Genomic DNA, 12,901 nt, shown 5'->3' on the forward strand with positions numbered 1-12,901 from the left:
TCCAGGTAAGTGTAGACCAGGGCTAAGGTAGCTCTCATCTGTTTCGCCCTCAACCTAAAAGAATTTAGATGTACAAATAAATCTTCACAAAATTGATGCAGCCTAGAAGCATTTTATTTACTGAGATTTGCTTATTTTTGCCATGATTTGATTGCTGTGCCTAAAGTGTTCTGCTCAATATTCCTGTGTGTCTTTCTTGAGAACACTTAAAATGAAAGATAAACTATTCCCCTCTATATTACTTAGTATTGCTAAAAGCTTGACAATTTAAAAAATTTTTAAAATAAAATGTTTGCTAAGGTAATACTGCTACCCTCTCCTCCCCTCCCTGTTAAAGGATTGGTGTGCATTGGTTTAAACATTCTGGTCTGAATCCCAAATCTTGTTTTCACAGATAGGTGTGATTCAAAATAGTCCCTTCAAACAGATGTACAGAATAGGCGGGGAGGAAGGTAAAGGGGAGACATAGAAGATTTGTCAGGTCAGAAGAACACAACATGGATTTCCAATGGAAATAAAGTACTAAGAGGGGATAATTTCCCCAATTCAGCAAGTATTTTTTTCTGCAAAAATCCTGAGGCAGTAATGTTCACACGCATGCATTACACATTAACTCTGAAGAATCAGAATTTTCTGATGCCTACTGCTGAGGCTCCAAGAGTTACATCCACTGCATGTTTGTAACAATGCAAGAGTCTTTGGAATGTATTATGAGATCTAACAAGACTTTTCTTTCATAAGAAAGTATACCAAGCAATTTTAGCAAATATTTAGAGGAGGTTAAGGTAGTCATCTGCTAGCTAGCGGTTTTCAGCTGTGTTTTACAGATATCTAAATGGCGCTGTACAATTGGATTAGGATTTGACATTCAAAACGTACAAAACACATACATTATATATTTACTACCTACTGAGAAGGCAGTCCAAAACTGATGACTAAGGATACGATTCTGTCACTGAGGTCATGGAAGTCACAGATTCCGTGACTTTCTGGGGCCTCTGTGACTCTTCTGGTGCAAAGGACTGAAGCAACTGTCAGCTCCTGGGCTGCAAGAGTAGGGGGGGTCCCCCAAACAGCTGACCAGCAGCTGCCCAGGCCCCTCCCCCAAACATCTGATTAGCAGCCCTAGCCTTCTTCCCACACTGCCAAACAGCTGATTTGGCAGCTGGGTTGGGTCAGCCCCCCGGGACTGGAGCAGTCACCCTCAGCCCCTGCCCCAGGAACAGCGGCAGGCAGGAGCAGCTGCAAGCCCCAGCAGCACTATGTTTGTCCCTCCTGCCCCAGGGTATTTTTAATAAAAGTCAGGGACAGGTCACAACTTATGTGAATTTTTGTTTATTGCCTTCAACCAGTCCCTGACTTTTACTAAAAATACCCATGACAGAATCTTAACCTTACTGATGACTGTTAGCAGGGAATGACATGAATCCATCCCAAGGCCCATGTAAATATTACTCAATGGATATACATGTATCAAAGGAAGGGAATTTTCTAAGAAATAGCGTGTTTGAAGACTCCATGCTAATTGCCAGGCATTCAGCCCCAAAACTCGTCTTCACTGGGCCGACAGTAGGAATGTTGAGGTCATGCAGAGCACCGCAATGCACTATTGCACTGGTTGCCCATAAATCAGCAATTTAGTAGAACTGCATGTAATACAACATATTTTACTTTGAAATAACTTGCTCTCTCATTAGGAGTATGGTTTATACAGCTATAGCACGAGTAGTGTCTGAAAAACTGCCATTTAGGAAGAGTTTGATGGTTCTCCCTTCTGTTGTCCTCTTTCCCATTTAACTACCTACGTTCTGCGTGTTTCAGAATAATACAAAGGGAGATACCAACTTCAGAAGCCAGATAATTGTTTTTATTTTTTCATCTAATCAAAAACTTTACCAAAAAACAACCCTTCCAAAAGTTTTATATTTTTCTTCTTTGAGGCATGACTCCTTTTCCATGTAGATTAATCTTACCATCAACCAGAACGTATTTATTAAAGCCTATATTTTCACACAGCAATTGCGTGAGAAGCCCAATTTACATATCCGTGGATTTTTCTGTACTTTAGTGATTTTTTTCAAGACTCTTCTTTCCATATTTGTTATTAGAGGCTATCAATAATTCATAACAAAAGATTTACCATAAAAAAACCGACAAATGGTCTGTCTAATTTACTATCCTGCATCCAAAAGTTGACATTGTAGGATGCCTCAGAGGAAGATAAAAAAATTCCACACCCCTTCCCCAATCCTTCTTTTAGTCAGTGATAAATTTCATGGAACTAGCTCCAGTAAGTTTGGGGAGGGATTGAGGAATCTCTTTATTTGTGTTCCTAAACAAGGCCAAATAAGAAGGTAATGCCATTGACAAGCAGACCAGCTTGTATATTAAATAATATAATTATTATATAGTATTCTTTGCTATAAAACATTCATATGCTGTTCCTCAAAAACATTGATACTCTGATGCTGCTATCGTCAACTGTGCAATATGAAGGAGGAGCAATTCGTGTGTGTGTGTGTGTGTGAGAGAGAGAGAGAGAGAGAGAGAGAGAGAGATTTTGTGGGAATTTATTTAGGAAAATACCTGGATTTGGGACAAGAACAGTCTACTATTCAGAAATGTCTGTTATGAAAGCCAGGGATAAAAGTTGTCTCGTGCAAATGTGATTCAAAAGTATCCTGAAGGGGAAAACTTTTGAGGCTGGTCAATCATCCCAACCTTCTTTCAGTTTGGTGACAGAGTTCTTAAGGTGTTCCTGTGCTCTCCTTTCAGCAACACACAGTCCTCCTGAATTGGGGCATGACCCAATAGCAATTGCTCATAAAAAAGTTAACATTCATTAAGTATATAAGTGTTTAAAATTGATTTGTGCCTTTGTCAAATATATCTGGAAATCAAACCTTTATATTTCAAGTTTTTCTGCAAAAATCGAAAACCCCAAGCATGTCACACTATCAAGACAAAGACTGGAGAAAAGAATTCTCAGGTTTCATTTCTCTTTATCCCAGACATTGTTATCCATTTTTCAGAATTTGGTGTTTTGTCCCAGGTTACCTGTTAACTGCTTCACTATCATCTCTTTGAATTCCTTATAAATTACTTAACCTGATTTATACCCTTATATGCTGGCATTTTCTAGAACACCAGTAAAATGAATACTTAGAAGAATGTAAATATGGCCTCAGCCTATCAAAGTCTGAAAAGCTCAAATAGTCAGTTTTTAAAATTGCACACCATTGTCAAAGCGCTGCCAACAAACTATTAGTCAACACTTGTGTAGATTATTTGATGTACCTTTTTTACTACACAGCACAAACTAATTTAGTTTAGATATTGCACAGAAATTTAGATATTCCATCAGAACCTTGACCAAAGAACTGACTTATGGGCACTACACTCTGCTAACTACCCATTTAAAATTAAAGCTGCATACTTTATCTATAGATGATCATGGCCTGACAGGGAGAGTTCATTAAGAGATTTACCCTGTTCTAAAAACAGTTTTAACATTTCTATAATTTCAGTAACTTCATCCAGCTGCAGCTTCTATGCACTCAACTTTTCCAATCAATACATCCTGAAAGAACAGAAAGGATAGAAAAGCAAGCACTGATCAGTATCCATTGCTCTCATTACACTGAAGTCACATTGTCACACACTTTTGGGAACACTACACTTTGTGAAATAATTGCCATGTACTGCTTAACTGAAAGGCATCAGGGTAAAAATAGCGAAGTTTAGGTGTATCTTTGGTAAACTTATCCAACTCTCTGCCATCTCCCGACTCCTGTCCATTCTCTACTGTGTTTTTTCTCACTCTTTTCCCCATTGTTCTACTCTTGTTTAAAATTATAAGATAATTTTGGGTTTGTATACAAGGCACCATAGTTCAAATGTGAATGCCTAAAGTTAGGCTCCTAAATCTAAATTTAAGCTCTTAAATAAGTGTTTTGATTTTTTATCCACACTAGCAAGCTGAGCAGTAACTCCCCAGTTTGGACACTAGGTGTGCAAACTAAAAAAGTACCTAGTTCACGTTAACTTAGTCCTGTTTCAAGCAGGACTAAGTAAATGCGAACTAGGTACTTTCAATTCATGCCAGTAGCGTCAAACATAAGAGAATTTGAGCTAATGCACAAAGCAATTCACACCCCATGCTCCAGACTGCAGGGCCTTGTGGACAAGCCCCACACTGTCAAAGGTGGGTGCCTCATTGTATTTACACTGTTAAATAAGCATTCAATTGAATTTAGGCCCCCAAATGCCTCAATCACTTTTGAAATAGACAGTCTCCTAAATCAGTTAGGTATTGCAAGGCTGCGCACAGCAATGCCTAAATACCTTTGAAAATCTGGGTCTAAATGACTTGCCTAAGGTCACAGGGAGTCTGTGACAAAGCCATGAATTGAATCCAAATCTCTCAAGTTCCAATTCTGTGCCTCAACCACAAGACCATCTGTTTTTTCCTAACCACAATAGTATTCTGCAATCATACTATCACAAGACAAAAGAAGTGAAGTGTGTCAACAACACAGAGCAAATTATACTCGCTAGGTTAGCCATCACAATGTTTTGAGTTTTTGGTGATCAGCCTACAATATACGAACCACAACACAAGTGGGACTCCTACTGCTGTGAAATGTTACTAAGTATGAAATTTACTCTCTGCAATCCTGGCCAAAATGGTGGCGGTTGAGCTGACTATGTTAATGGGAAAAACATAAAATACCATTCAAGTTATGAATTTGTATTACCAATTTAATTTATGTATGGCTACCACTGCAGTTATGTTTATAAAAATCCCCACAATGCACATTACTGGAAGGTTCAGACGTCCTAACCTAAATAAGATCTAACCAAACTTGCTTATTTAAAAAAATATGTTAATCAGAACTTAAAGTTAATCTGAAATCATCAACTATAAAAGTTTATATACTTTCAACTTCTATTAATAAGCAGTATTATGCATAAACAACATATGATGAAAATTTTAATTTCAAACACATTGATAGAAAATAGCTTTCAGTGCCAGTGTTATTGTTGCTGTATCAACATAAATCTGTTTAAGTGTTTTAGCTGCACAGCTTGTAAAATGTATAAATAATGCAAGAAAATGTTTCCTGCTACTACTGATTGTAAAAATAAGTGCATTAACAGTTACTGTAACACATGGAAACTCTCCTTCTCAGTGTGAGAGCTATTAAATAACAGTGAGAGATGTGAAAGGTTTTCTTGGCCTTTATTTGTCGACTTACCTTTTTTACATGGCTTTGGTGGCACAACAGGACCAGGCTCTATGTTATCATAAAAGTTGCTCATGGCTTTTGGATCAAAGTTACCTGATAAGAGGGATATAAGTATAAATAATATTAAGAAAGGATATTAGAGAGTATATGTACATTAAGTACCTTTTTATATGAAGGATGTTTACATCTTATTACACCTTCCATATCATCCCATTGCTGCCTTCTACTTTGGGGACATAATACTACAATGAAGAAACTGTAGCAGACTTGCCACATGTCCCTGAAATTCTGCCACTCTTCAGAACTAAGTTTAGCAATAAAAGCTGCACTATTCCACAGACAGCAGTGAGAACTTATAAAAGTTTAAATATGCCAAAAAATGTCCAAGAGAAAAAGGAGATAACACTTCATCTCATCCATCTTATTTCCTAGGAGGACACCAATTGTTCAAGGAACTATATACCTAAATTGAGATCCCCATGACCATGTGGAAATGGAAGCAAAATAATTAAGTCTAAAAATGGTACTGTTTTGATAGGATTGCCATACTAAAGATCTAACATTAACTTTTTTTAAAAAACAAATAAATAAAAGCTGCTCCAAAATTCTTCTAGAAACATCTTCTCTAGAAGTTTAACTTTCAGTGCTGTATAAAGATCTCATCTCTGTAGTGCTTCAATTTTTCCTCTGATATTTTCAGCTGGGCCCCTAAATTTTCAGTTTACCTGCTCAAGGCTAGTTATCCTGTTTCTTTTCCACTGCTTTGTCTCATTCCAAAAGGTGGAGTTCTTAATAAATGGGTGTGCATTTTACAAAGGGAGAGCAATGTAGTGCAACCCTACTGTAGTTGCAGATGCAAGAGAAAGGGTTGTAAATAGGAGCTGCTTCTAGATCGTTGGTTAGAAAAGCAAATGAAAATCAGTTTAGATTTAAATGAAGATTAGCACTCATTTCTGAACAGCTCTCTGTTCATATTCTTCTGGGTATGAATCCAAAGGAATTTCTGTTTTTCATTTTCATTTATGCTGTGCAGTTTCACTGGGCTTTCACATTTCCTATATTCTCAGCTGGACTTGGCGCACAGGTTTAATTTTGTGGCTAGCACTGATTGTGTCACTGATAGTAGTCAATCCCATTTCAGTGTCTGTGTTCTGATATGCAATTTGTTTTAAATATGCTCACATATAAAATAGGATCAGAGCCCCCACACAGAGAATAAGTTGTCTGTATGCTGTGGGAATTCATTTTTCAGTTTATGCTGACTGTTTTGCAAGTTGTGTCCTTTGCTAGAGGACATTCTCATTCCATATTCTCCTAGTCTATTTTTGCATGTTTCTATGGATCAGGTTTGAAAGATGTAGATCAATATTTAACGTTTAAAAAAATAGGTAAAATTCTGTTTGCTCTGCATGGACATTCAAGATCCCATAGCATTTTCTGTAAGAATTACCACTGGAGCTCTTGATATCCTTGCCTAAAATTTCATCCCTAGTAGTCTGGCTGGATGAATTTCAGTGGTGTTCTGTTCATCTCCTGCAATGTGCTGAGCAGTTCCTGGAAGTGATGAGCACTTTCAGCTCCCTAAGGAGGAAGTCAGCAGTCCAGGAACTACTCAGCATCTTGCAGGATCAAGCTTAGTCAAATCTGAGTCATGGTTCTATTTCTTTTATATGGACTGATGCTGAGGGCTGGTCTACACTAAAGAGTTTTGCAACAAGTCAGCTTTTGTTGACAACACAGTATTGGTGTACACACTGTGATCACACACCCAGCTGACAAAACTGCCATATTTTGGACAAAATAAAACCATCTCGATGAGAGACGTAGGGCTTTTGTCGGCTTAGTTAGGACACGCAGTATCCTATATATAGGATATATAGGTGGTGGGGCTATCATTCTTGTCAATTTCACTGATCTCCTGGAGTGGTGAAATTGACAAGAAAGCCCAAGCCCTGGCTGCTGCAAGCCCAGGCTGGCTGGATCCTAGCTACGAGTCAGGGTGGGAGAAGCTATGGGTGGCTGGATCCCGGCTCCAGATGCGAGTCAGGATGGGAGAAGTCAAGAGGGCAGCTTCCCTGCCTACTACCCAACAAGAACCAGGCAGACTTATCAATTTCACAGTTCAGCCATGAAATGGACAAGGCTGCCAGCTCCTGGGCACAGCAAGCAGTGGGTGGGGTGCTAATGACTGCAGTGGTTGTAAGAGGACATGTTATGTTGACTTTGAATGTAGACAAGGTCTGAGTCATTCAGGTATTGTTACCAGTGTTTAGACATTTGAGAGGTAGTTTATTTGCTCATTACAAAAGTATTTTGCTCTGGTCATCTAAAAGCTTTCCTCTCTATGTTCAATTCGTGTTATGTTCTATTTCAACCTTTTACTGAATATCTCCAGTTTTACTTTCTTCTTTCTTGACCTAGCATAAAAATGGACACAAGATTCTTATACCTGATTCATTAGACTATAATCACTATGGCCTTTTTATCTTGAAAGGCTGGTTCATGTGTCTTCAAAATATGATGTGGCAAGTGTGTCATCTCAGTTTACAAATGGCAGATATAACACAGCAAGACCACATATGCAGCAATTTATTTACTACAATTTATTCAGTGTCACAATAAGTCACAACAAAGATACATTTGCAGCAACAATGAATATATTATGAACTCAAGAACTTGAGTATGGAACCATTATCAAGGTATGCCCATTTTTAGAATCAACTATCTTGACAAATTACTTTTAAATTGCTATTTGCAAGTAATTACTTAATTTAGTTTGGGCAACACTTTTACTGATAATTTTATCAACAAAACAAAAACAAAACAAAAAAAATCACACTATTATAACTGACAAAGAAAAAAAGACAGGTTGTGTCTTTCATTCTGAAGTAATGACTTGATATCAGTAAAACCCAGTTTTGATAAAAAAGGGAAGAAAAACCCAAAGATACTACTCACATTTAAACACACACTACATTAAAACTTATGTTTTACAAAAACAATCAAGTCTATACCTCTAGATTGAAGGAGGTCAACTTCTTTCAGTGTACAGTCAACATTTATCTGGAGCTGTCTATTCAGGCTTCTCAATCTGGTCATTTCCTCAGGCTAGTAAGAAAGGACCCAAAATAGCAATTGTAGGAAAGTCAGCATCAACTCTAATGTAGATATAACATTATGTTATTTGTCTCCTATGTTAACAGTTCCTAATAATAATGTTATCGGGTTGTCAATGATCAGTAAGTGCAGCTGAAAAAGAATTCTTAAATGAATGTCAAGGGAAATGTTCAAACATTTTTTTAAAATGGGTTCTCTATTAGGCATTTTGGAGAGAAATAAACTTACACAAATTAGTTTTAATCCTTACCAGGAAGGAAAACTGTTCTCAGCTTTTAAAATTATCAAGTTACATGAACAAAACCAACAGTGGAAACTACAGTACTTAGATATAAGGATTCTTGCACTGTACCCTTAGGCCAGATGCATATTGCCTTGAGCATCTTTGAAAGGTCAAATGATGACCAATGACCAAATTTTGTTGTCAGTTACACTAGTGTAACTCCTAAGCATTCTGCAGTTACTCCAGATTTTTATCAGTGTACACTACAAGCAGAATCTGACATCTAGTTTATGTTAATATTAGCAGCTGCAGGTCAGAAGTTACATTTCTATCCCACCTCAAGATGATGTGTGTAATAGCAAAACTTCTAGCCCAACATTTGTCAACTGTACAATGCTGCATAGAATTGATAGTGGTAAGTAAGGGATCAACTGATCCAATTGCATGTGCAAAGATTAATGAAGGTAGGTATCGTGATACTTATGGGCCTGTCTACTCATTACCAACAGCAGGGATTAACGAGTACTGAGGGGAGTAACTCCTCTTAACACACTTGAGCATGCCCAGGTGTGACCAGCCAAGTGATACCCAAGATTCCCAGACCTGCCACACCAGAGAGCAGGAAGGGGGAGGTCTACAAGGTACAGATATATTCCAAGCAGTGACAGCAGCCTGGCATACTGAAACTTCTTTTCAAAATCTTTGTGCAACATGCATACCCGAACTCTGTGCATGCCAAGTCTTTGGTATAAAAACTAGACTTCCTCATTAATCTGTCCATGAGCACCCACAGGATATTTGAAAGCAGCCATTATTGTGGGGCACAGAAAAAGCACACGCATATAAGTTTCACTGTGTGCACAATAGAGTTTCTGAAAGCGTAGCCCATATGTGTTTCTTAAAGTACCAAATATCTGTATATTTCAAAGGAACTACTGATCTTGCAGACAAATCACAAAGCAAAGAGCAAAAATCACTTTTCAATTCGAAGAGTTTAATCTCCAAAACATCTTGCTACATACTGTACTTTGTAAGCTGCTTGCTTGGACTAGCAACAGTTGAACAAGGGCGCTTCAAAAAAATTAATGTTTACAAATACAAATGTCTTACTGTTGGGATTGAGGTTGTACAGCTTACTCTTCTAAGTCGCCTCTGCATAAGATTGTGCTCCATGCTATTAACTTCAGTTTTCAGCTGCTCAAGTTCCTCTTTCTCAAGCTTCAGTTCTTTTGCTAACCTCTCCATCCTTGCTCGTTGATGTAATAGCAAGGCTAGAGTAGTATAGAGAATAAATAGTCAATATAATGCACTTAATTAGAAAACTGAACTCTTAATTTATGTGTAATAAACACAAGTGACCTTTCCAAAACAATAGGTGCGCATAAACATGCAGCCAAATATCAGTGTAGAGATGCTTCATGCTAACTGAACTATAGTTTAGGACAGTAAATTCTTCCAGAATAAAAATAATGGTTTAGACAGTAATTACCACCATTTTGGTCACTGCTTCTTTTTTTGTATTTGGTCATTCTCCATTCAAAAATACAAAGGCACCTGTACAAGGAGAGAGCTTCTCAGGATGAAATAGCAACCTAATTATACTACTATTGCATTGACAAGAATAAATACCAGAGGCAAGAATTACAGAGTGTGAAAGGCTGCACCAAAACATGACTTCACAGCTGCTATTTAATAGTGTCATCTGATTACTCAGTTCTCTCATATTAGTCAAGTGCCAAGCCTGTATTGATTTTTTTCAGTGCTATCAGAGAATATGCAACAGTTTTAAAAAATTGCTTTTGTCCTTTGGAATAGCGAAGGGTTAATACCCAATATTATAAATTCACCAATGCTCACAGGCAAAACTAACGAGCGAGAAGAACCCATTATTAAAGCAAGATGGACATAAACTAGTTACAAGTATCCTCACATGAAGACCTTCAGGACCTTTAATTCTACTGTTAAAGTTGAGTCATTCCTACTAAACCTTTTTCAGTCATTAACTTCCTCAAAAGTTATATCTTTAGGCTGAAATTTGTGATGTACACTCTCAAGCTAACAAGACTTTTGTTGTCATGGGTTCCTGAGGCAGTTGCTAAGCAGGTAAAGATAATCCAACTAGGCAGAAAATAAATATTAAATCTTCTCTGATAGAGACTAGGCAGGATTTTTCTCAATATTTTACTCTGATGTCAAATAGGAGTCGTTAATACAGGTCACTGGTCTGAGGTTAATGCTTTCTGACCTGCTTTTTTCACTCATGCTCAAATGAAGAGGAAAGATCCTACTTGACAAGGATAATTGAGTGGGAAGGGCAAAGGGAAGAGATTTGCTGCTGGTATTCAGATGGGCAAACTGTCCAAGTAATGGGTTTGCCAGCAGATGATTCGTATATTCCTGAGGTGAAATAAAAAATAAAAGAAATGCACAAGGCACACTACAGAAGCCTGCAAAGTGCTACTATCGGCAAAGCACCTCAGCCCCTCTCCTTCCTGACCTCCGCTCAATACAAACAAATTAAAAATGTTTAAAAAAAAAAAGTATGAAAAATATAATTGTATGCCAATTGAAAGAAAAAAACTCCAGAGATGGAGTTAAGCGCAGACATGATACATCCTACTGATGCAGGATAAAAAAACAGAGAGGAAGAGCTGAGAGCATGAAAATATGGTGCTTTTATTAGCTGCCACTTTTCTACCTGAAGCAGAAATACTACATTTTGGATTTTGTATGGACCCTCAAAAGCCAGTGGCAGAACAAGGATTAAAAACAGGGTATCTTATTAAATAATTATATTATGAAGGAATATGAGAAGCCTATTTTGGCCAAAAACTTTAAGATAACAAAACCAGCAACCATCTTTCATAAAAGAATGACCTGTGTCTCAGTCAAGTGAAGAGCTTGAGAGATCATAACAACAGTATTAATTTCACAACAGTAATGATCTTGAAAGGCTCATGGCTCACTAATTCCTGGCTTTATATGCTCTTTCATCATCCAGTTTATACCTGACATATACTGTGCCCTCTCATATATGTTGTATCTTATTAGGCGATAGCATCATGCAATATAATATAACATACTAAAGAAATAAATTAGCAGTGATGCATATATTTCTGTCACTTTTTCACCACACTAGAGACTTATAGAAAAGTCATACAAATTGATTTGTTTCCTAATTTGGCAAAATCTGAAGATTTTAAGTATATTCATCTTTAAAACTTGATTGTGCTACGTAAGTTTGCAGAGGCTAAATATTATTGCTGTTGATATTTAAATTGCAGTAGCATGCAAGGTCACCATTGAAGCTTCATTGTACTAACTTTTCACAACATAGAGGAAGATACAATTCTCTGCCCCAAAAACCATACAAACCTAGGAAACTGAACTGTCAAAATAAAGGAAACTAATTTACCAAAGGAAAAAAAAATTCTAGGAAAAAAACTAGGGTACAAAAAAAACTGAATAGCCAATAAAACCTTACTAGCAAGTAATTTTGCAACCCAGAATCCATTTTTTCATCTTAGTCATATGAAGTCAGTTATATTTTTCCTATACAACTGAGTTAATCTATGGTTAATCTGTCAGCTGTTAAAGGTTGTTTGGAACCACTAAAGGGCCTGGCATGAGAGAGTTATACAGCCCTAGCAAGTAGGGCCAGGTTAGGAATGTTGCCTACAGTAAATACCAACTGGCTCCATCTCACTCCTACTGTTCTCCACCATCCACAGCGTTTATTTCTGCATGCTTTCAGTCCAGCAATCAGCAGGGGATACCTTGTGCATGGAATGGAAAAATCTGGTACAGAGCAATTCCATGTTAAGAGGCTAAACACAGCTCAGAGGCAGCAAGGGAAATGATGGCCCAAACGCTGCAGGGCAGGAGTTAGAGAGGTGAAATGATGTGAAATAGGAATAAAATTAAGTGAAAAGAAAAGATAGAGGGAGGAGGAGAGAGGAAAGGCAGATAACCTCATTTCATTAGAACTCTAAGTATGAAGTAGACTCTTTGAATAATCGCTGTTCATTAGCATTATGAGCCTTACTATAGCTGACTGGCTTGAAGGCTTGCAGACTAAACTTTCTCTGTGCAAGTGACAAAATATAACTAACCAGGTTTCAAAAGCTGCAACTCTGAAGAAAGCACTTTTCTGCTCAAATGTTTGGGTAGAGTTTTCACCCAATTCTCTTTTATTTAATTTGTAATTACTTAATATTTGATATTAAGGGTCTCTCAAAGTATTTGCTGCCCCTTATCCATAGAACGCACTCCCTAAACCTGATTGCCAAACTACACCCCTCTTTGCATCCAA

At 37.5% G+C, this 12,901-nt stretch overlaps 1 protein-coding gene across 3 annotated transcripts in view; it reads right to left on the minus strand.

The window, feature by feature from the left end:
- The window catches only part of TAB3 (TGF-beta activated kinase 1 (MAP3K7) binding protein 3), a 63,846-nt gene that overhangs the window by 5,030 nt on the left and 45,915 nt on the right, over positions 1-12,901 (minus strand). For 2 of the 3 annotated variants that reach the window (XM_067545068.1, XM_067545069.1), the window contains 3 exons: positions 9,700-9,860; positions 8,264-8,357; positions 5,259-5,342 (listed from right to left, as the gene is read on the minus strand). In XM_067545068.1, coding sequence (XP_067401169.1) covers positions 5,259-5,342; positions 8,264-8,357; positions 9,700-9,860 — 339 coding nt within the window. Of the gene's footprint in view, positions 1-5,258; positions 5,343-8,263; positions 8,358-9,462; positions 9,861-12,901 lie in introns of those variants that run through there. The other variant, XM_067545070.1, reaches the window with a different exon arrangement.

This window comes from Emydura macquarii, unplaced genomic scaffold (assembly GCF_026122565.2).
Source record: "Emydura macquarii macquarii isolate MOO-44397 ecotype Brisbane River unplaced genomic scaffold, CSIRO-AGI_Emac_v2 contig_1043, whole genome shotgun sequence".
Classification (NCBI taxonomy): Eukaryota; Metazoa; Chordata; order Testudines; family Chelidae; genus Emydura; species Emydura macquarii.